This window comes from Necator americanus, chromosome IV (assembly GCF_031761385.1).
Source record: "Necator americanus strain Aroian chromosome IV, whole genome shotgun sequence".
NCBI classification, from domain to species: Eukaryota; Metazoa; Nematoda; class Chromadorea; order Rhabditida; family Ancylostomatidae; genus Necator; species Necator americanus.
The window spans coordinates 25,731,743-25,755,420 of NC_087374.1; the positions used below are offsets into that span (position 1 = coordinate 25,731,743).

The 23,678-nt window shown below is 44.4% G+C and overlaps 4 protein-coding genes across 5 annotated transcripts in view; 2 read left to right on the forward strand and 2 right to left on the reverse strand.

Moving 5' to 3' along the window:
- RB195_002696 (uncharacterized protein) overlaps window positions 1-10,531 on the forward strand; it is a gene marked incomplete at both ends in the record, with an annotated part of 29,095 nt that extends 18,564 nt beyond the window's left edge. For both annotated transcript variants that reach the window (XM_064200071.1, XM_064200070.1), the window contains 5 exons: window positions 9,389-9,498; window positions 9,874-9,996; window positions 10,112-10,203; window positions 10,260-10,333; window positions 10,449-10,531. In XM_064200071.1, the coding sequence (XP_064055951.1) occupies window positions 9,389-9,498; window positions 9,874-9,996; window positions 10,112-10,203; window positions 10,260-10,333; window positions 10,449-10,531 (482 nt within the window). The remainder of the gene's footprint in view (window positions 1-9,388; window positions 9,499-9,873; window positions 9,997-10,111; window positions 10,204-10,259; window positions 10,334-10,448) is intronic.
- Window positions 10,532-11,228: 697 nt separating this feature from the next.
- RB195_002697 (uncharacterized protein) lies at window positions 11,229-14,110 on the reverse strand (the record flags this gene model as incomplete). Its single annotated transcript, XM_013452759.2, has 5 exons — window positions 11,229-11,395; window positions 11,466-11,636; window positions 12,672-12,789; window positions 13,685-13,806; window positions 14,071-14,110. 5 exons carry the CDS (start codon window positions 14,108-14,110, stop codon window positions 11,229-11,231), a joined length of 618 nt encoding a protein of 205 aa, XP_013308213.2.
- A 3,000-nt stretch (window positions 14,111-17,110) lies between these two features.
- RB195_002698 (uncharacterized protein) lies at window positions 17,111-17,464 on the forward strand (the record flags this gene model as incomplete). Its single annotated transcript, XM_064200072.1, has 1 exon — window positions 17,111-17,464. The coding sequence occupies one exon, from the start codon at window positions 17,111-17,113 to the stop codon at window positions 17,462-17,464; it is 354 nt and encodes a 117-aa protein (XP_064055953.1).
- An 847-nt stretch (window positions 17,465-18,311) lies between these two features.
- RB195_002699 (uncharacterized protein) lies at window positions 18,312-22,609 on the reverse strand (the record flags this gene model as incomplete). Its single annotated transcript, XM_064200073.1, has 6 exons — window positions 18,312-18,478; window positions 20,130-20,303; window positions 21,401-21,518; window positions 22,262-22,383; window positions 22,445-22,529; window positions 22,592-22,609. 6 exons carry the CDS (start codon window positions 22,607-22,609, stop codon window positions 18,312-18,314), a joined length of 684 nt encoding a protein of 227 aa, XP_064055954.1.
- Window positions 22,610-23,678: the final 1,069 nt, after the last annotated feature.

Genomic DNA, 23,678 nt, shown 5'->3' on the forward strand with positions numbered 1-23,678 from the left:
TTATTAGACCCACGCTCTAACCGACTGAGCTATGGCGGCCGGTGTCGATAGTGAAGGGGCTGTTCCCAAAGTGGATATTTTCATCCTTTTTCTATGTCCATGAAGTAGTGGCAGACACTACTCCATTCTGTGTCAACAAAACAATTTGCCGCCAGCAGGGGTCGAACCTGCGACCTTGGGCTTATTAGACCCACGCTCTAACCGACTGAGCTATGGCGGCCCGTGTTGATAGAGAAGGTGATGTCCACAAAGTGGATATTTTCATCCTTTTTCTATGTCCATGGAGTCGCGGAAGACACTACTCCATTCGGTGTCAACAAAACAATTTGCCGCCAGCAGGGTCGAACCTGCGACCTTGGGCTTATTAGACCCACGCTCTAACCGACTGAGCTATGGCGGCCGGTGTCGATAGTGAAGGGCTGTTCCCAAAGTGGATATTTTCATCCTTTTTCTATGTCCATGAAGTAGTGGCAGACACTACTCCATTCTGTGTCAACAAAACAATTTGCCGCCAGCAGGGGTCGAACCTGCGACCTTGGGCTTATTAGACCCACGCTCTAACCGACTGAGCTATGGCGGCCCGTGTTGATAGTGAAGGGGATGTTCCCAAAGTGGATATTTTCTACCTTTCTCTCTGCCCATGGAGTGTCAACTCGGTGTCAACAAAACAATTTGCCGCCAGCAGGGGTCGAACCTGCGACCTTGGGCTTATTAGACCCACGCTCTAACCGACTGAGCTATGGCGGCCCGTGTTGATAGTGAAGGGGCTGTTCCCAAAGTGGATATTTTCATCCTTTTTCTATGTCCATGAAGTAGTGGCAGACACTACTCCATTCTGTGTCAACAAAACAATTTGCCGCCAGCAGGGGTCGAACCTGCGACCTTGGGCTTATTAGACCCACGCTCTAACCGACTGAGCTATGGCGGCCGGTGTTGATAAAGAAGGACAAGTCCTCAAACTGGATATTTTCATCCTTTTTCTATGTTCATGGAGTCGCGGAAGACACTACTCCATTCGGTGTCAACAAAACAATTTGCCGCCAGCAGGGGTCGAACCTGCGACCTTGGGCTTATTAGACCCACGCTCTAACCGACTGAGCTATGGCGGCCCGTGTTGATAGTGAAGGGGCTGTTCCCAAAGTGGATATTTTCATCCTTTTTCTATGTCCATGGAGTGTCAATTCGGTGTCAACAAAACAATTTGCCGCCAGCAGGGGTCGAACCTGCGACCTTGGGCTTATTAGACCCACGCTCTAACCGACTGAGCTATGGCGGCCCGTGTTGATAGTGAAGGGGATGTTCCCAAAGTGGATATTTTCTACCTTTCTCTCTGTCCATGGAGGTGACACATCATTCGGTGTCAACAAAACAATTTGCCGCCAGCAGGGGTCGAACCTGCGACCTTGGGCTTATTAGACCCACGCTCTAACCGACTGAGCTATGGCGGCCCGTGTTGATAGTGAAGGGGATGTTCCAAAGTGGATATTTTCTACTCTCTTCTGTCCATGGAGTGTCAATTCGGTGTCAACAAAACAATTTGCCGCCAGCAGGGGTCGAACCTGCGACCTTGGGCTTATTAGACCCACGCTCTAACCGACTGAGCTATGGCGGCCGGTGTCGATAGTGAAGGGGCTGTTCCCAAAGTGGATATTTTCATCCTTTTTCTATGTCCATGAAGTAGTGGCAGACACTACTCCATTCGGTGTCAACAAAACAATTTGCCGCCAGCAGGGGTCGAACCTGCGACCTTGGGCTTATTAGACCCACGCTCTAACCGACTGAGCTATGGCGGCCCGTGTTGATAGTGAAGGGATGTTCCCAAAGTGGATATTTTCTACCTTTCTCTCTGTCCATGGAGTGTCAATTCGGTGTCAGCAAAACAATTTGCCGCCAGCAGGGTCGAACCTGCGACCTTGGGCTTATTAGACCCACGCTCTAACCGACTGAGCTATGGCGGCCGGTGTCGATAGTGAAGGGGCTGTTCCCAAAGTGGATATTTTCATCCTTTTTCTATGTCCATGAAGTAGTGGCAGACACTACATTCGGTGTCAACAAAACAATTTGCCGCCAGAGGGTCGAACCTGCGACCTTGGGCTTTTAGACCCACGCTCTAACCGACTGATATGGCGGCCGTGTTGATAGTGAAGGGGATGTTCCCAAAGTGGATATTTTCTACCTTTTTCTCTGTCCATGGAGTGTCAATTCGGTGTCAACAAAACAATTTGCCGCCAGCAGGGGTCGAACCTGCGACCTTGGGCTTATTAGACCCACGCTCTAACCGACTGAGCTATGGGGGGGCCCTGTTGATAGTGAAGGGGCTGTTCCCAAAGTGGATATTTTCATCCTTTTTCTATGTCCATGGAGTAGTGGCAGACACTACTCCATTCGGTGTCAACAAAACAATTTGCCGCCAGCAGGGGTCGAACCTGCGACCTTGGGCTTATTAGACCCACGCTCTAACCGACTGAGCTATGGCGGCCGGTGTTGATAGTGAAGGGGCTGTTCCCAAAGTGGATATTTTCTATCCTTTTTCTATGTTCATGGAGTCGCGGAAGACACTACTCCATTCGGTGTCAACAAAACAATTTGCCGCCAGCAGGGGTCGAACCTGCGACCTTGGGCTTATTAGACCCACGCTCTAACCGACTGAGCTATGGCGGCTGGTGTTGATAAAGAAGGACAAGTCCTCAAACTGGATATTTTCATCCTTTTTCTATGTTCATGGAGTCGCGGAAGACACTACTCCATTCGGTGTCAACAAAACAATTTGCCGCCAGCAGGGGTCGAACCTGCGACCTTGGGCTTATTAGACCCACGCTCTAACCGACTGAGCTATGGCGGCCCGTGTTGATAGTGAAGGGGATGTTCCCAAAGTGGATATTACCTTTCTCTCTGCCCATGGAGTGTCAATTCGGTGTCAACAAAACAATTTGCCGCCAGCAGGGGTCGAACCTGCGACCTTGGGCTTATTAGACCCACGCTCTAACCGACTGAGCTATGGCGGCTGGTGTTGATAAAGAAGGACAAGTCCTCAAACTGGATATTTTCATCCTTTTTCTATGTTCATGGAGTCGCGGAAGACACTACTCCATTCGGTGTCAACAAAACAATTTGCCGCCAGCAGGGGTCGAACCTGCGACCTTGGGCTTATTAGACCCACGCTCTAACCGACTGAGCTATGGCGGCCCGTGTTGATAGTGAAGGGGATGTTCCCAAAGTGGATATTTTCAACCTTTCTCTCTGTCCATGGAGTGGTCCATTCGGTGTCAACAAAACAATTTGCCGCCAGCAGGGGTCGAACCTGCGACCTTGGGCTTATTAGACCCACGCTCTAACCGACTGAGCTATGGCGGCCCGTGTTGATAGTGAAGGGGATGTTCCCAAAGTGGATATTTTCATCCCTTTTCATGTCATGGTGTCAATTCGGTGTCAACAAAACAATTTGCCGCCAGCAGGGTCGAACCTGCGACCTTGGGCTTATTAGACCCACGCTCTAACCGACTGAGCTATGGCGGCCCGTGTCGATAGTGAAGGGGCTGTTCCCAAAGTGGACATTTTCATCCTTTATCTATGTCCATGAAGTAGTGGCAGACACTACTCCATTCGGTGTCAACAAAACAATTTGCCGCCAGCAGGGGTCGAACCTGCGACCTTGGGCTTATTAGACCCACGCTCTAACCGACTGAGCTATGGCGGCCGGTGTTGATAGTGAAGGGGATGTTCCCAAAGTGGATATTTTCATCCTTTTTCTATGTCCATGGAGTAGTGGCAGACACTACTCCATTCGGTGTCAACAAAACAATTTGCCGCCAGCAGGGGTCGAACCTGCGACCTTGGGCTTATTAGACCCACGCTCTAACCGACTGAGCTATGGCGGCCGGTGTTGATAGTGAAGGGGCTGTTCCCAAAGTGGATATTTTCATCCTTTTTCTATGTCCATGGAGTGGCAGACACTCACACTACTCATTCGGTGTCAACAAAACAATCTGCCGCCAGCAGGGGTCGAACCTGCGACCTTGGGCTTATTAGACCCACGCTCTAACCGACTGAGCTATGGCGGCTGGTGTTGATAAAGAAGGGCAATGTCCCCAAAGTGGATATTTTCAACCTTTTTCTATGTCCATGGAGTAGTGGCAGACACTACTCCATTCGGTGTCAACAAAACAATTTGCCGCCAGCAGGGGTCGAACCTGCGACCTTGGGCTTATTAGACCCACGCTCTAACCGACTGAGCTATGGCGGCCGGTGTCGGTAAAGAAGGGGCTGTTCCCAAAGTGGATATTTTCATCCTTTTTCTATGTCCATGGAGTAGTGGCAGACACTACTCCATTCGGTGTCAACAAAACAATTTGCCGCCAGCAGGGGTCGAACCTGCGACCTTGGGCTTATTAGACCCACGCTCTAACCGACTGAGCTATGGCGGCCGGTGTCGATAGTGAAGGGGCTGTTCCCAAAGTGGACATTTTCTTCCTTTCTCTCTGTCAATGGAGTCGCGGAAGACACTACTCCATTCGGGGTCAACAAAACAATTTGCCGCCAGCAGGGGTCGAACCTGCGACCTTGGGCTTATTAGACCCACGCTCTAACCGACTGAGCTATGGCGGCTGGTGTTGATAAAGAAGGGCAAGTCCTTAAACTGGACATTTTCATCCTTTTTCTATGTCCATGGAGTAGTGGCAGACACTACTCCATTCGGTGTCAACAAAACAATTTGCCGCCAGCAGGGGTCGAACCTGCGACCTTGGGCTTATTAGACCCACGCTCTAACCGACTGAGCTATGGCGGCCGGTGTTGATAGAGAAGGGCAAGTCCTTAAAGTGGACATTTTCATCCTTTTTCTATGTCCATGGAGTAGTGGCAACACTACTCCATTCGGTGTCAACAAAACAATTTGCCGCCAGCAGGGGTCGAACCTGCGACCTTGGGCTTATTAGACCCACGCTCTAACCGACTGAGCTATGGCGGCTGGTGTTGATAAAGAAGGGCAAGTCCTTAAACTGGACATTTTCATCCTTTTTCTATGTCCATGGAGTAGTGGCAGACACTACTCCATTCGGTGTCAACAAAACAATTTGCCGCCAGCAGGGGTCGAACCTGCGACCTTGGGCTTATTAGACCCACGCTCTAACCGACTGAGCTATGGCGGCTGGTGTTGATAAAGAAGGGCAAGTCCTTGAACTGGATATTTTCATTCTTTTTCTATGTCCATGGAGTAGTGGCAGACACTACTCCATTCGGTGTCAACAAAACAATTTGCCGCCAGCAGGGGTCGAACCTGCGACCTTGGGCTTATTAGACCCACGCTCTAACCGACTGAGCTATGGCGGCTGGTGTTGATAAAGAAGGGCAAGTCCTTAAACTGGACATTTTCATCCTTTTTCTATGTCCATGGAGTAGTGGCAGACACTACTCCATTCGGTGTCAACAAAACAATTTGCCGCCAGCAGGGGTCGAACCTGCGACCTTGGGCTTATTAGACCCACGCTCTAACCGACTGAGCTATGGCGGCTGGTGTTGATAGTGAAGGGAAGTCCTTCCCAAAGTGGACATTTTCATCCTTTTTCTATGTCCATGGAGTAGTGGCAGACACTACTCCATTCGGTGTCAACAAAACAATTTGCCGCCAGCAGGGGTCGAACCTGCGACCTTGGGCTTATTAGACCCACGCTCTAACCGACTGAGCTATGGCGGCTGGTGTTGATAAAGAAGGGCAAGTCCTTAAACTGGACATTTTCATCCTTTTTCTATGTCCATGGAGTAGTGGCAGACACTACTCCATTCGGTGTCAACAAAACAATCTGCCGCCAGCAGGGGTCGAACCTGCGACCTTGGGCTTATTAGACCCACGCTCTAACCGACTGAGCTATGGCGGCTGGTGTTGGTAAAGAAGGGCATGTTCCCAAAGTGGACATTTTCATCCTTTTTCTATGTCCATGGAGTAGTGGCATACACTACTCCATTCGGGGTCAACAAAACAATTTGCCGCCAGCAGGGGTCGAACCTGCGACTTTGGGCTTATTAGACCCACGCTCTAACCGACTGAGCTATGGCGGCCGGTGTCGATAGTGAAGGGGCTGTTCCCAAAGTGGATATTTTCTTGTCATGGAGTGTGGCAGACACTACTCCATTCGGTGTCAACAAAACAATTTGCCGCCAGCAGGGGTCGAACCTGCGACCTTGGGCTTATTAGACCCACGCTCTAACCGACTGAGCTATGGCGGCTGGTGTTGGTAAAGAAGGGCAAGTCCTTAAACTGGACATTTTCATCCTTTTTCTATGTCCATGGAGTAGTGGCATACACTACTCCATTCGGTGTCAACAAAACAATTTGCCGCCAGCAGGGGTCGAACCTGCGACCTTGGGCTTATTAGACCCACGCTCTAACCGACTGAGCTATGGCGGCCTGTGTCGATAGTGAAGGGGATGTTCCCAAAGTGGACATTTTCATCCTTTTTCTCTGTCCATGGAGTAGTGGCAGACACTACTCCATTCGGTGTCAACAAAACAATTTGCCGCCAGCAGGGGTCGAACCTGCGACCTTGGGCTTATTAGACCCACGCTCTAACCGACTGAGCTATGGCGGCCTGGTGTTGATAGTGAAGGGGATGTCCCTAAAGTGGATATTTTCATCCTTTTTCTCTGTCCATGGAGTAGTGGCAGACACTACTCCATTCGTGTGTCAACAAAACAATTTGCCGCCAGCAGGGGTCGAACCTGCGACCTTGGGCTTATTAGACCCACGCTCTAACCGACTGAGCTATGGCGGCCGGTGTCGATAGTGAAGGGGCTGTTCCCAAAGTGGATATTTTCTTCCTTTCTCTCTGTCCATGGAGTGTCAATTCGGTGTCAACAAAACAATTTGCCGCCAGCAGGGGTCGAACCTGCGACCTTGGGCTTATTAGACCCACGCTCTAACCGACTGAGCTATGGCGGCCGGTGTCGATAGTGAAGGGGCTGTTCCCAAAGTGGACATTTTCTTCCTTTCTCTCTGTCAATGGAGTCGCGGAAGACACTACTCCATTCGGGGTCAACAAAACAATTTGCCGCCAGCAGGGGTCGAACCTGCGACCTTGGGCTTATTAGACCCACGCTCTAACCGACTGAGCTATGGCGGCCCGTGTCGATAAAGAAGGGGAAGTTCCTTAAAGTGGACATTTTCATCCTTTTCTATGTCCATGGAGGCTACTCCATTCGGTGTCAACAAAACAATTTGCCGCCAGCAGGGGTCGAACCTGCGACCTTGGGCTTATTAGACCCACGCTCTAACCGACTGAGCTATGGCGGCCCGTGTCGATAGTGAAGGGGCTGTTCCCAAAGTGGATATTTTCTTCCTTTTTCTCTGTCCATGGAGTAGTGGAAGACACTACTCCATTCGGGGTCAACAAAACAATTTGCCGCCAGCAGGGGTCGAACCTGCGACCTTGGGCTTATTAGACCCACGCTCTAACCGACTGAGCTATGGCGGCCCGTGTCGATAGTGAAGGGGCTGTTCCCAAAGTGGACATTTTCATCCTTTTTCTATGTCCATGAAGTAGTGGCAGACACTACTCCATTCGGTGTCAACAAAACAATTTGCCGCCAGCAGGGGTCGAACCTGCGACCTTGGGCTTATTAGACCCACGCTCTAACCGACTGAGCTATGGCGGCCCGTGTCGATAGTGAAGGGGCTGTTCCCAAAGTGGACATTTTCATCCTTTATCTATGTCCATGGAGACACTGTCCATTCGGTGTCAACAAAACAATTTGCCGCCAGCAGGGGTCGAACCTGCGACCTTGGGCTTATTAGACCCACGCTCTAACCGACTGAGCTATGGCGGCCCGTGTCGATAGTGAAGGGGCTGTTCCCAAAGTGGATATTTTCTTCCTTTCTCTCTGTCCATGGAGTCGCGGAAGACACTACTCCATTCGGGGTCAACAAAACAATTTGCCGCCAGCAGGGGTCGAACCTGCGACCTTGGGCTTATTAGACCCACGCTCTAACCGACTGAGCTATGGCGGCCCGTGTCGATAGTGAAGGGGCTGTTCCCAAAGTGGACATTTTCATCCTTTTTCCATGTCCATGAAGTAGTGGCAGACACTACTCCATTCGGTGTCAACAAAACAATTTGCCGCCAGCAGAGGTCGAACCTGCGACCTTGGGCTTATTAGACCCACGCTCTAACCGACTGAGCTATGGCGGCCCGTGTCGATAGTGAAGGGGCTGTTCCCAAAGTGGACATTTTCATCCTTTATCTATGTCCATGAAGTAGTGGCAGACACTACTCCATTCGGTGTCAACAAAACAATTTGCCGCCAGCAGGGGTCGAACCTGCGACCTTGGGCTTATTAGACCCACGCTCTAACCGACTGAGCTATGGCGGCCGGTGTCGATAGTGAAGGGGCTGTTCCCAAAGTGGACATTTTCATCCTTTTTCTCTGTCCATGGAGTAGTGGCAGACACTACTCCATTCGGTGTCAACAAAACAATTTGCCGCCAGCAGGGGTCGAACCTGCGACCTTGGGCTTATTAGACCCACGCTCTAACCGACTGAGCTATGGCGGCCGGTGTCGATAGTGAAGGGGCTGTTCCCAAAGTGGATATTTTCTTCCTTTGTCTCTGTCCATGGAGTGCTCAATTCGGTGTCAACAAAACAATTTGCCGCCAGCAGGGGTCGAACCTGCGACCTTGGGCTTATTAGACCCACGCTCTAACCGACTGAGCTATGGCGGCCCGTGTTGATAGTGAAGGGGATGTTCCCAAAGTGGATATTTTCTACTTTTCTCTCTGCCCATGGGGTAGTGGCAGCACTGCTGCAGACATGACTCCATTCGGTGTCAGCAAAACAATTTGGAGCCAGCAGGGTTCGAACCTGCGACCTTGGGCTTGTTAGACCCGCGCTCTACTTTTCCTCTGCCCAGTGGCAGCACTGCATTGTGGACACTTGCTGTCTTAGCTGCGGTGCTGCCGTTGATGATAAAAAAATTCTAAAAACCCGTATTTTTATCTCGAGGATAGATATTGCGGTGCTGGGTGCGATACTGTGGTCAGACTCCTATCTTTTATTCTGGTTAGGCTGTGTTTATTTGTTCTTTAATTAAATTCCGCTTATATTCTATTCTTCTATATTGAAACATGTTATCAGAAAAATGTTGTCAAGTGTACCATCGTCTCGTCCCTGACCTTGCTTTCCTGTTAGACGAAATTCTTGAAAAGTTCTTTCGGAGTATTTTTGTTTCTCGTTGCGCTTTTGTGGTTCTATTTTATATTTTTTGTGAGTGTCTTTCCTCTACCAGGAAAACCGACATCGTTCTCTCATTTGCAGATGTTTGTTTTGTTACAGTAATGTTAACACAAATGAATCCTGATACATTTTAACCTATTTTTTTGCTTTTAAATGTTGCTGTTTAGCAGGAGCATTGAAAGGCGTTATTGATACCTTCGTTGCTCTCGACAGTGCAACCAAACAGGAAATTGTTTCCGCTGCTACACAATTCGGTAAAGACCATAATAAAACTCATGTAAGTTTTCGACGTTTATACCTTTTTCTTCACAATCTCCTTTTTACAACTGCGATTGTGACGGGTGTAACCTTGATGTAGAAACTAAAGTTCGAAACACCTTTCTTCTGTGTTTATTTCTATTTACTCAGGGAATATGCAAAGCATGGCAATAGCAAGAACTGAAGTTTTTTTTTTTCATTTTCCTTTTGGTATGCTAGCGTGTTCCTAGGAATTAAGAAATAGAAGTCGTAGTGGAAGTCCATTTACCATCTCACAGTAGGAACTCTAGTTTCAATTGGTATTCTTGTCCCTTTCGTGCGGTGGAACATTATCTCGTGGATAAGCATAGGTTTCAATTTACTATTCCAGCCAAAGTCTTCTACCAATTTTCAGTATTACGAAGTCATTTTCAATACCAGCATGGATCTTTTCAAGGCTATGGATAATGCTGTGAAGCAGTACACAAAAAAGGTTGAAAAACTATTTAGCTCAAAAGCTAGGAAATATGGAATGCTTGTAAGATACTATCATTTATTTCAATGTTTCAAACAGTCGGTGAAACTGAGCCTCCCTAACAGAGACCTTTACCGACAGCACGTTGAAGTGCCCTTACCTTTCCTATTATCTTTAGTTCACCGTTATCTTGGAATGTCTGTTACATGTATTATTCGAATCCGAGGATTTGTCATTGATTAATGTAATGGTCCAGCAGTGGGCACAACAGTTGGTAGTTTTTTTTAGGTTTGATTACTTTAGATAAAATTTGCTATGCAATTTAGGTTTGCAAAACTTGATGAGTGGGCACAGAGCAGCTTCAAAAATGAATTTGCTCACTTGGCGCGTGACCTGCAAGGTAGTTCTCACAACTTTTACCAGTTAGGGGATATAATAGGAGAGTAGAACTCCTATTTATTTCGTGATACTTCAACCTTTCTATTGTTTGAGCTCCTTACAACAGTTTCTTTCAGATTTGGCAAACTCTCTCTCGAAAGGCAACAAGTCTCTTGATTCAGCTCCCAGCTTGCTATATAGCTATGATGGTAGTATTTGAAGGCAGCACACCGCGAATCTGACGTGGTGAGGCAATAGACGGGAAAACCTAGGGATAGGGTTGTAGAGGGGTTGTAGTCCGGGATGGTTCCGCTCACCCCTTCCTCGTTGTGGAAAACCGGGCGGGAACCACTTTATTTCCTACGAAGTACGTTAAAACCCTCCCCTACGTAAACGTTCCTGTCCACTCAGCAGCTTCTTCATTGGTTTTACTTGAATAGGCTTGTGAGGAAGCCTCATTAATCTTCGACCGCTCGCACGTCATCGCAGTGCGTGCACAAGGATGGCAACTGATCGTCTTAAAGAAACGGAGTCTTTTGTGTCGTTTTTTTTAGAACGATTAGGGAGATATAGGCGGAACAATCCTAGATACCGCTATCCACAACCCCACCTCTACCTTTTCCCTTGGATTCCCTCACCTAGTTGGATTCGTGGTATGCTGTCTTCAAGGATCACTTACGTCCTTTATGTGTTTTTGAAATGGTGTCAAATGTCCCAAAGAATTCGAGTTTCTTGAGTCTTCGCTCAGTATCTTTCAAAATATCACATTCTATTCAGAAGTTTTTTTAGTGTGTGTGAATCTAATTTATTGCTAGGCAATGCGTAGAAAATAAACAGGTTTTGCTGATTTTGCTTCCTCTCGCCATTTTTGCATTGTACGAATTGCATATAAATCAACATCTATTGTGCTTTGTCTCTCAACCCGATCTGCAGCATCCTTTCTTGGCAACAGGTTGAGTGGCAGCCGAGACATCGATGCCTTTTTCTTCACCGTTGCGTATGTGTGCCATACCATTTCGATAAATTTTTGTTAGAATTTGTGTAAAGGCTTTCTCGACGTTCGAGCTATCAAGAGCTGATGTCTCTGGAAACGAAATTAGTGTAAAAGAAAGTCATAAAATTATTCCACTAGCCTAAGAAATGTGTTAACCGACCTATGTATGTGAGTTGGTGCTCATCAGCAAATCCTTTTGCACTTTGTGCTGAAACCTCACGCATATTTCTCAAATCAGACTTGTTACCGACGAGCAGTACAGAGACGTTTTCAGATTGTTCTCGAAGATCGTGTAGCCACTGCCTACAGGAAGCAAATGATCCCGGTTTTGCTGGAAATTCTCATGGAAAGCAATACAGGTTGAAAAAAAAAAACACTTTGAAAGAAGAAAAGAAAATGAAACGCATTTTTGATCAAGAAACAGGACTGCGCCAACTGTCATTAGCTCGATGACAGAAATTCTATTCTCTTTGAGCAGAAGAACGAATCTACTCAGACTATTGTCGGGTCAAAACGAAATGAAGCACGGACAGTTGCGTAAGAGGCTGCGCTCGAAGCAGGGCGGTGGAGACAGCGGGAAGAGTCGAGGTGGGACCAGCGGTGCGAACTGCAGAGATGGACGGTAGCGGGGATCCTTACACGATCCCAACCGCTACGTTTCACCGCGCCGCTTCGAGCGCAGCAGCTCACGCAACTGTTCGTGCTTCATGTGGTTTTGACTCAACTATACATACGCTGAGTGGACTTATTTTATTAGGTTCCTTTCTCATTGAATGATGTCCTGATCCTGAGGTGTAGGAAATCAACAGCCAAAGTTGCAGTTACAAAGGTATGAACCATAGTGGTCTTTCTGGCAGCTCCTCATCGAAGGAGCCTACTTTTCTGGATGATTGTCTGGGAGAATTATCCCGAGTTTCTCGAAAGATCCGTCCTGGACCGAAACGCCATTTTTGGACTTCACGTCTGAGTTTTATTCTATAGTCCAACAACAACGTAGGTTTAGAAATGAATGTAGACGCACAAAGAAGCAATCACCAGTGCGCTCAAAGCAATAGTCTCCTAGTTTCATGATAATGAGCAATATCTATGATAACGAGCCATAGCTTGGAATGTTTTGAAGGTGATGAGCAATGTTTAAAAGAGTGCTGTGTATTTGAAATTGAAAATTATTGCGGAAAAATCCGAAAACGGAACTGCTCAGTTTGAGCTAAACATGAAATCTCAGTGGGTGAGGTATATTTGGCGTGAACTATATGTGATATCATGTCAAAATTTTCATAGTAAGGATTGACAAATATCTCTTGCTCAGTTTCTTCCGTTGGATTTTATCAATTCGTGTATTTAATTGACAATAGAAGGGACTTACTGATATCGTACACGATCAATGCTCCTTGTGCTCCACGGTAGTATGCAGTAGTGACTGTCTTGAACCGCTCTTGACCCGCCGTGTCCCATATCTGAGCCATAATCCGCTTTCCATCAACCTAAATGGTGATTTCAAGTGCACCAAATTGGCTTTGGAACTATAATCGATAGAATACGTTATACCCAAGGAGTTGACAAGGTCGTCAATACCTCCTATGATTAGTTTGGAATCTCTCAGAATTCCAAAATGTTTCAAAATGTTCACATGTTACAGAGTTGAAGAACAATGCAAAATCAAACTTCTGTTTCAGATGCGAGCAAAAACCTTTCAGGGAGAGTGGTAAGGTCATGATAGGGAGGATACGTATAGTAGACTCAAAACGACATGAAGCAGGGTGCAGTCACGTAAGCTGCTACGCACGAAGCGACGCGATGAAGAAAGCGGTTCGAATCGACATGAGACGATTACGAACTGCAGCGACGAGAAGTGTTAGCATGGTTCCCCACTCGATCTTAACAGATGCGCTCCAATGCACCGCTTCGAGCGCAACTGCTTCATGTCGTGTTGACCCTACCATAAATCATATGTACATATTTATTGTAAAGTGAAAGACCTAAGCTGTTAAACGAGCACTGAGTTCTCGATCGATCAGTAGGAGGGTAATCGATGGGACAACGGCGATGATACTAACGAAAACTTTACCCGTTGTGACAACGACTCCGAAGTAATCCTAATAATGCACAATTTCATGGAAGAGGCAACAAAAGGTATTCCTAAAAAACCAGAGAAAAAACAATAGCTTCTGCTGTTTATCGAGTGTTGTCTCTTCGATCTGACTCTGAAGAGGCTGTCTCACGGACAAGCATCGCTCAATTCGTTTCAGTTAATCGAATTCAGAGAAGGTACCCGAAGATCTGATTCAGTTTTTTGCATCAACTTCAAAATCACGAGCATAATCTTCATGTAAGAGAAGAATTAGGTCTCCGAAAAAAAGCAGACTGTTTGTAACATACTGTAATAATTCTTGTGGAAAACTCCACACCAATTGTTGACTTGGATTCGAGACTGAAGGTGTTCCTTGCGAATCGAGACAAGAGATTCGATTTCCCCACTCCTGAGTCGCCAATAAGAATCACTGAAAGTGTTTCGTGAATTAGTTTTTATTGTTGAGAATCTAGATATTGTTTCAAATCTCTTGAGTGCGAGACATAAAGTATGTAATTTTACTAGGCTTTGTGTAGAAGGTTACGATCTTGACCCACTTTACGGAAGAAGAAGACTACTTTCTTTCTATCTGTGGAAAACGAAATCCATTGAAGCACCAAGCTCCCAAGTGAGAAATTTCGGCCAGATTATCTAACGTCAGCCTATATTTGAACTTTTTTCAAACTCCACATACCTTTGTATAGGAAATCGTACTCGTCTACATTAGAAACCATCTCTAAATTCCAACTCTGAGCTAGTGGAATCTTTCGATGATGCCGATGTTACTCACTGAAACAGAAAAGATAAATGAAACATGGAGTAGATGGTGAGAAGCACGTAACACAAAGAGCTCTACAACCAAATCTAAAGAGCATGAGAATGTTGAGAGCAGTTCAAATCGATGAGAGCTTGGAGCGTTATCAACCAGTTCACAAGAGATAGCAGCGATACGCTAATATGCTGCTAAAATTCTGAGAGGTACAGTTCGTTGTGCAGGTGTACCATTACATAAATACGTCACCTTCTCCCTGCTGTTATCTGATGAAAGTTGGTGAGGTGGTAAAGTAATCCTTGTCACCAATTTCAAACAAATATTTCCTCTTGAAATTTCAGAACCTGAAGTTCAAGCACTTGAATAGATCACCTTCAGCAAGCATTCCTTATCAATTTCCCAACCGGGTGGTTCAAATCCACGCTACAGTGATCGACGCAGTAGTGATAAAGTGTGTGGTCTCTAACATGGTACATATCCAACATGTTTTTGCTTTTTCGCTCATATTCAAATAGGAATTAAGGAGCTTTGTAATGCTCATCCAGAAAAAAAATAAGAACCTTTATGTTGGTTTGACCCAAGTGAAGAGAATTTCCCATTCTGAAGACTCTTCAATGTTCGGATTGAAAGATGTTTCACAATATTTATTGTTGAATTCAGTATCAAAACAACACACTATGGATATGATGGTCGTCCGCGTGTAGAGTTAGTTCCGCCGCAGAACTTGAGTGTGCACGTTCACTAGAACTAAAGATTTTTACAAGAAGACCTTAAGTCTAGACTCTCAGCTAATCGTGAGCCTCAATAGTAAGGTGCAAATAAGTCCGATCAGCACCGATGCCGTTGAAACCACACATTCCTTTAGTTGTGACTTGTTTGACAGAACAAATTTTCATAACTCTATTGGAAAAGTCCGCAAGAATCTAATATCAGAGTAGTTCAGAGATAAGAAATCCTCACATTTGCATCGGAGATAAAAGCTGCTGATTGCAGAAAGATTATAGGCGGAATTGCGAACATGGAGAAAAACAGAATGCGCAGCAACGTGGGAAAGATGCTCCTCACACCCTCGGACTCATTTCAGCTTGCCGGTCGTCCACATCACTACGTCTGTATTCCTTATGTGTTATGTTCCAATGAATAAGTATGTACTGAAAACGTAGCTCCGCTCTCAAAAAGACTTTGAGCACCCAAATCTCGAACACCTTTACGGTTTTTTGTGATTAATAGGACATAATCATAGTTAGTGGGATACATAAACGCTATCATACCCTTTCAGAGTTTTAGAGCGCACCAAATTCCGCGTGATTGCTCTGCAAGAGATCAAGAGCAGAAGCAGTGACGTGCGACAGACAAATGACGGTGCACTCGTCATTCGCTGAGATAAGGTTTCCTCACTAAATGTGAGAGTGCACACATGTATGGTCTGGTTTACACGTTTCATGAGCAGCTGGAAGAAGCTATCGGGATCTACAATAACAGTCTTTCTACAAATTCGCTGTCGACAAAACTAAGAAAGGTCACAGTAGAGGATCGGAGGATGTGGATTGGGATGAAAACTGCAATTCTCTCTCCGAGCTGTTATCCGCCGCTCGCTTTTTCCATACGAATTCTCTTGTCATGAAAAAGATCATTGGTGGACACTGGAACTGTCCAACGGCAGATTAGTGCGGAGATCGATCATACATTCACTAGCCGAAGGTGGTTCCCACTTGACGAATCGGGAATTTTCTGTAGTGGTTTCTATTATCGTTTCCTTTAAGCAGAAAAGTTACTCAGCTACAAGATGGAAAAGAACATCTCGTATAGGCGCTACTAAATGTGCTACTCAGAAGATTACAAACCTGTCCTGAATGTGCCTCGAATTCACTCACGACAAACTGGGATTTCAAAACTTCAGAAACCACTAAGAAATTGTTGAAAAGAAGGAGGACCTTGAAGCTTGATCCGAGCGCATCGCGCACTGGGCGGTTGGTAGCAAGCAGGTATAAAATTCCGCTAGTAGCCTTGCTGAGCGAAGAGTGTGTTCGCACCTTTTCTCCGTTTGAGATTTTGAAATTCGAAAAGAAACTCTGTTCGACGTTTTCACTGCTTTTTAACTTCTGTGTCAAGTCCGATCAGCATCACTAGTGAAGTTCTGTCATGATTACTTCTTTAGGAAGTACCAGCTGAGATCAAGAGAATGAAACCGAGCACATTCCCGGATCTTATTTCTACAGACTCTCTTTGGCCTGGTGATCGTCCGCTTTGTTGCTTTGTTTAGAAAAGAAGAAAACCTTCCAAGCCAGGTGAAGACTTCTAACATTTTTTCACATAAGAAAGTTGGCTGAGAAAATCTTTGAAACTGCCGTCCGATGTGTTTCCTGCTTATCTTATACAAAGTGCTTACCAAGATCATCCTCATACACACATACATAGAACGTTGGATGAAGTCAACCTTCAAGAAGGAGCTGAATTCCGTCAGGGTTTCAGCTCCATGGAGGTCTGCTGGGAATACCGCCTCTTGTTCTAGCTTTCGTCGACTATGCAAAAGCCTTCGACAGCGTAGAAACAAATGCAGTACTGTAATCCGTGCCCGACTAAGGGGTAGACGCGACACATGCGAGAAAATTAGCCAATTGCTATGATCAATGGTAGCGCGTCGATTCCACACCGTTCCAGCGGTTTAAGATTCGATTATAGAGAATAATGAAATCAATTGCTTGGGAAGAAACGAGAGTACGTATTGATGAAAGATTTCCTTGAAACCCTCGTTTTGAGAATCTCAAAGTTCCGTTCTCGACCAGTACCAATGAACCAGGGATGATACTCAATGGATTTGACGAACCAAAAAAGTAAATAGGACTGCAGATAAACAGAAAGAGAGAGGGTCTACGAAAAAATCTACTGCAAAGACGGAAGAACACAGCTTGAGGGCGCTCAAGTTGTGGAAACTTTGCCATACGTATGTCTCAGACGTTCTATGAATATGCAGAACGGCTTGAAGGAGGAACTGAATGATAGGGTTAGATCAGTGTGGCCAGCATTGGCACCCGCCAGGGAAGCTACGGACCAACTGGCGGACCAAGATTTTGTGCCCATCAGTTCGGCTCAACAGTTCTTCCAGCGCTCTGTTACGCAGAAGAGATATGCGCAGACACCGCTGCCACGTCCACAAAGCTACTTGCTATTAACAGACTCTTCGAAAGATGCCTTCTATCTTAACCGGCACACACGACATCAAGCCGGTCTTCGCGATTCCGACTTTAGAGAATCGTACCGCCATCATGAGAATATATATCGAAAGCAAAGCATAGACGAGCTGGTCACGTTATGAAACGAATCCACGATAGATGGACTCAAACAGCGCGAGAGTGGAACCAAGAGATGCTAAAGGCCTTCGAGGGAGAAATCCAATGACATCTTGGAAGTAATGCATCGAGAAGATGTTGGGGACCGATCCTTCAGTGAAGGTAGGCCACCTAAGTATCTAATAAGGTAAAGGTCAAAAATTTTTCTGGTTCGCAAAATAAAAGATATCTAAAATATCTTCTTTGAGTCCTCTGATTTTTTGCTGTCTGGGAAAAAACACTTTCCAAAAGCTTCATATCTTGCGGTAATAAATTCACCGATTCATTTCTGTCAAGGTCTTCATTTAACTCCCCATTCTTCTCCTCGAAAAGTTCCTTGTATCGGTTGAAAGAAATGCTGGTAAGAAAAATCATATTCAGATTAAGAAAGTCAAGTGACAATTTGATCAATAAGTAGGTTAGAGTGATGTGTTTGACATTACGTAAACGCTTTTATTTCGTTTTTATCAAATTCTTTGTGCTGGATAACCTCATGCCTCAACATCTTGCTTACAGTATTTGTCAACCATTTAAAATTTTCTCGAAAACATCCACTACATTTAGAAAAAGTGTCTGTGATTAAGTACATGTAATATTTCGAACTCTTGGTTTGAATATAGCGAAATCAATCTTCTTATATCGTCGATTGTTACACTCGGAATATTTTCAATTTATTAGAATAAATATTTATATAACATTCATGCGAGATGATGGGAAAAAGCAAGGTAAAGGAGAAATTTCATCCACCTTTCTCGTTTCCTGCCCTTGAGAAAGATGCATTTATTTTATGGAAGGAAACTTCACCTATCTCCCTAACAACATATCAGATTATTATTAGTTTACTGGACAACACTTCTTTTCATTTTTGGGTTTTGTTAGATCTGCCTTAGTGCCCGAATCGTAGTCGATGTTCACATGTCTGCTAGCAACCGTTTTGTAGATGTGCGTTAGAATCGCTATAAAAGCTTCATTGACGTTTGTACTATCCAGAGCTGACGTTTCTAAAAGGAAAATGATGAAAATTCGTAAATATTTATCGTATATAAACAGCAAATTTTTATATAGTTTGATTGTAAAACTTCAAATGTCAAAACCTTAGAAGAAAAGGCGTGAAAAGCTTTTCAGGGGAAAAGAATCTTGCGGGTAAATGCGTGGAGTGGTGCGCGAAAATAAGTCCTCCTGACTGCTATTAGAGATAAACACTTGCCCGTCATGCCTGTCTGCTATGAAAAGATTTCTGCATTTTCAGTTCTTTCCTTGTTTAGACTTCGACACAACTAGCAATGAGGATGGACTGCCATTTCCCAGTATAAATGCTCTCATGGTAGACAAACGTGCCAGATTTTTTCGTGCTACCATGTATCAGGACGCATGAATGGGATGTTTTTCGGTGGCACTCCAGAAAAGTTTTACGGCGAGCGGCAACCGGTCAGAAAGTTGTCAGTTGAAACAAATAAGTGCATTTAGGTAAATCCTTTCTCGGAACAGTGCTGCATACTTGTATGAGAATGGCTGGAGTGAATAATGTCCGTTCACGATTTATTTAAAAGATTTATTGGGATTTAAAAGAACGCCGTTTTTCAAAGGTTCATTCAAGACGTATAGCGTCATGTGCTCATGAAAAGTGAAATCATGTGCTTAAAGGCATCACCCCACGAATCTGAGGTGGTATGGATTTCAGGTGGAGTATTCGTACATGGCATAGTAGATTACGGAGAGGGGGGGGGCTGATTCCATGTATTTCTTTCTAATTGCCGCAAAAACGGGCAGGAAGATGCGGCGTGTGCACAAGGCTGGCGCGCTCCAGTCGAACTCGTTGTAGAAAGTAGCGCGCCGGACCGCTCGAAGCCGTATCGTCCGGGCCGTTTTTTACGGCAATCAGGGAGAAATGGACGGAATCGCCCTTTTCTCCATAATCTACGATCCCGTATACGAATACTGCACCTGAAATCCGTACCACCTCAGAATCGTGGGGTGATGCCTTTGAATGACATCAAAAGTGTATGTGCTTTGTTGAAAAACTATGTAGTTTGTAGAAAATTTGTAGAAAAAGTAGCAACTACTTTTGAAAAAAGCACAAAAAGCCACCAGTATAACTATTTTTGAGGAAATGGACTGAAAATTCCTTTGTCTTTAATTATATTTGCTGATAAATTAAATTTTATTCTGCACTGTGCTCAGTGTCCTAGGAGCGCTTGTTGCTTACTCATATGTGCATGATTGTACGTATATGTAAGTACGTACGTATGAGCCTGCTATTTTTATCAGTAAAATGGTCCCCAAACCGTTTGAGGATGACCCGAATTGGAAAAGAGGAGAAGAATTTTTGTCAACAGTTCTATTGCCGGGTGATTTTAGAAAAATGTAGGCGAGGAATCTTTCAAGAATTTAGAAAAAAAAATTACAGAGATGCTTTTTTAGTGGCAAAAGTGCAAAGATCTACCTACTCCACTGGTGAGCTTTCTCAATGAATCACAGAACATTTCTATTAAGACTCGTCTCGATTGACAGACTAACAGAAAATTTAGGAACGTGCTCGACACATTTTCAGACTCTTTCATATCGCTTAATGCGAACAAAATGATCACCATATGAAATACCAAAATTTGCATTTTCCAGAGTTCAAACTGTAAATTTGCACGTAAAACTCACCAATGAAGGCAAGATGGTTTTTTTCGGCAAATTTCAGTGCGACATCAGTGGGAACCGCTCGGAAATGCCGTAAATCAAGTTTGTTTCCAACCAACATCACTGACACGTTCTCATTCGAAAATTCTCGTAATTCACGCAACCATCGTTCACAGGAGTCCAAAGTATTTTGTTTAGCTGAAATATGTTTGTACTGAAAAACAGTGAAATTTGAAGGATGTTCCGATAATTACATTAGGTAATTACATCAGGCATTTAAAGTACACTCCGAGCTAAAACTAAAGATCTACAGTCTCTCTACGCAATTCCAACTTAACGCATTCTTCCAATAACATTAAAATCCATTAATATTGGTTGAGAGCGACTGCACTTCAGAAAATGCCCAGCCAACGACCTCTTCGTCAGACATCATTTTTTTTCTCAACAATATGTTACATAATATCCTCAATAAGTAAACGATATATTTCTTGTAAATACTGGTTATTAGGAATTTCCAATTAAACCAAACCATCTACATCAAATTTTTCACAGGAAATATTTGTCACTGTCGACAGTGACATTTGAATAGTACGCATTCACTTATTGTTGCGAAAATTCCTCGATTTCCTTTCAAAGTAATTTGCCATGATATTGATTGATGAAATTTTAGTCTCTGATCTTCCAATGTTCTATTCAACTTGAATTAAACTCCCTTGTGGATGATTTCTACCTTATCGGAGCGTAGACAATAATAACTAAGGATCTAACCGGGAACTACAGTAGGGGCTTTTTGAAAGCGCCGAGAGAACAGAAATTGAATTCCAACACGCCTAATTCCCATTCTCATAGCCTCGTTGTTTGGCCTCTGACCCATAAAAACGCGGGTCGTTATCACCACAGTGCAAACATTTCAACAGAAGCAACTGCAAAGTTCTTGTAAACACTGTGAAAAACTCCTACAGTCTCCAATAGAAATCGTCTTTCACTGGCTTATCGCATACGAACTCTTCAACATATTTTGATTATTTGTATTTATTAATATTATCTGTAAGTAATCTCTATAATAGTATGTGATGATATATAATACACTGATTTAGTTTAATATATGTATACACATTTGATGTTGATCCCAGAGAAATCTATGTGTGAGAAATTATGGATGTTCTGCTCTCAATTGTCATGAACAATCTTCCTCTTTTGAGTAGAACATTTTATTCTTTTTTCGCCTTTAAATTTCCTAGTTAACTTTCTGAGTTCCTTGTATTTACGGGAAACTTCAGCACAAACTCACATACATATGTCATATACTAGAAGAGCTCCCACTGCTCCTCTGTAGTAAGCGGAAGTAATAGCCCGATATCGTTCCTGACCAGCCGTGTCCCAAATTTGAGCCTTTATTAATTTTCCATCTATCTAAAAAAGCACGGTCGAGTAAACATATCATTATGACTGGCTGAATTTTGAAAATGTATACTTAACAGTTAGCAGTTCTTTCCTTTTCATTTAAAGGATAAAGGATCAAATGCAAGACACCGATCAATCTCCATGGAAATGCGCCCACGCGTTCGATATCAATTCAGATTGAGGTTTATGGAAGATTGTGCATCCTCACAATGACTTTCGGGGACGTCTCGATGTGCAAGTCAGCGTTTTTACCCTCCCAAACAAGTTTGGTACCAATTCTTTAACCCTGGAGGGATAAGAGGCTTGGTTGGCACTAGGGCCGTCTTGATCCCTCAAATATCGATCGTGGACTCATGGCGCAACCTCTTACCGACTGCGCTGCACCTATCTCTATTTCAAGTTGTACATGACAAATTTTACGATAAAGACCAGCAACGAATACAACGAACGGATCTTCGAAACTGTTCTTGATTTCACTCCCTTTCATCACCTACACGTGAATCTCGTGGATAAAATGAAAACTTAGAGGAGACTTAAGCGACTTCCAGCGTCACCACTTCAACGTTTTTCCTTCATAATTTTCGCGAACTTCTCCTACTATGTTGGAGCTTTGTAACCTACTTTGAAACAATATCTTATTACAAGGTGCTGCAAGAAACGAACTGCTGGATTATCATTCTTTATGTGAGTTCCGATGGCATGAACTCTAAGCTCTGATAAAGAATACTGATTTTCAGCATTGTTCCACAAACCTCGACTGTCCTTGTAGCGAACTCAACTCCAATGGTGGTTTTTGATTCAAGGTTAAAGGAGTTCCGAGCAAACCGCGAAAGCAGGTTAGATTTACCAACTCCAGAATCACCAATAAGAACAACTGAACATCAACGACGAATAATTATCCAACGCAGAAAATTGAAGACATAGGAAAGACCTACCTTTGAAGAGGTAATCGTAGCTGTCGTCTTCGACTGACATATATGGATCAACTGTAAAATGTTGATTTTGTTCGCACCCAAGGACCTTTTGAAGAAACGTCGATCAATATTGACACTCAGAGGAGTGAGAGAACAAGAAGAACAAACAATGTTTTGTTGCAGCATAAATTTCTCTCGAGTGAAACAATTCCTCACTGAAGAAGAGTACGGAGTGGAGGCGATTGCAGATATGAGGGCTGATCATCAGATTCAGGATGTTTAAAATGAAATGCGATTTCAAGTGCATATGATGGCTACTGATTGTGCTAAGTGCTGAGTGAAACTTGACTCTGCACCTCTCTAATGGTTCGCGATAGTGTGCTCTCCTGTGCCTATCACCACAAAAAGGCACATGCTTTCTACTTGAAATAAGTTGAGTTTAGAAATTGCGAGTCAACGACAAAAAGTGGCTTCCATAAGGCAGAGTTTTGAGAGTTCGCGTCTTACTGAAAACCGATGGAACTTGTCATTTTTTCTCAAAGTATCTGCGTTGCCATGCGAAGTATTAGAAACTACTATAAGTATTAGAAATAGAATTCTAAGTTCTGAGCACCATCTCAAATACATAATCATGATGGCCTTGAAGCATTAGTTTATCATTAGATTTATATTTAGAGTAATTCATCACATTCAAACTCCTTCAAAAGCAAGTCGCAGATAGTTACTTCATCCGGAGCCTTATCAACTGAAAATTTGTTCATTGACTGCTACAGCCCTTTACCCTGTTAAAGGCATCACCCCACGAATCTGAGGTGGTGCAGATTTCAGGTGGAATATTCGTATACGGGATTGGAGACTATGGAGGGGGGAGGGGGGTGATTCCGTCCATTTCTTCCTAATTGCGGTAAAAAACGGCCCGGAAGATGCGGCGCCGCACAAGGCTGGCGCGCTCCAGTCGAACTTCCTGTAGAAAATAGTGCGCCAGTACGCCTGAAGCCGTATCTTCAGGGCCGTTTTTTACGGCTCTGAAGAAGAAATGGACGGAATCACCCCCCTCTTCATAGTCTCCCATCCTGTATACAAATACTCCACCTGAAATCCGTACCACCTCAGATTCGTGGAGTGATGCCTTTAAGATAAAAATAAATGTAAAAGGATAAAGCTAATCAGTCCTCATGGAGATGCGCCTACCCGTTCAAATTTAATTCAGAATTGTTTGAGGTTTATGAACGTGCGTGCAGCCTAACAATGACCT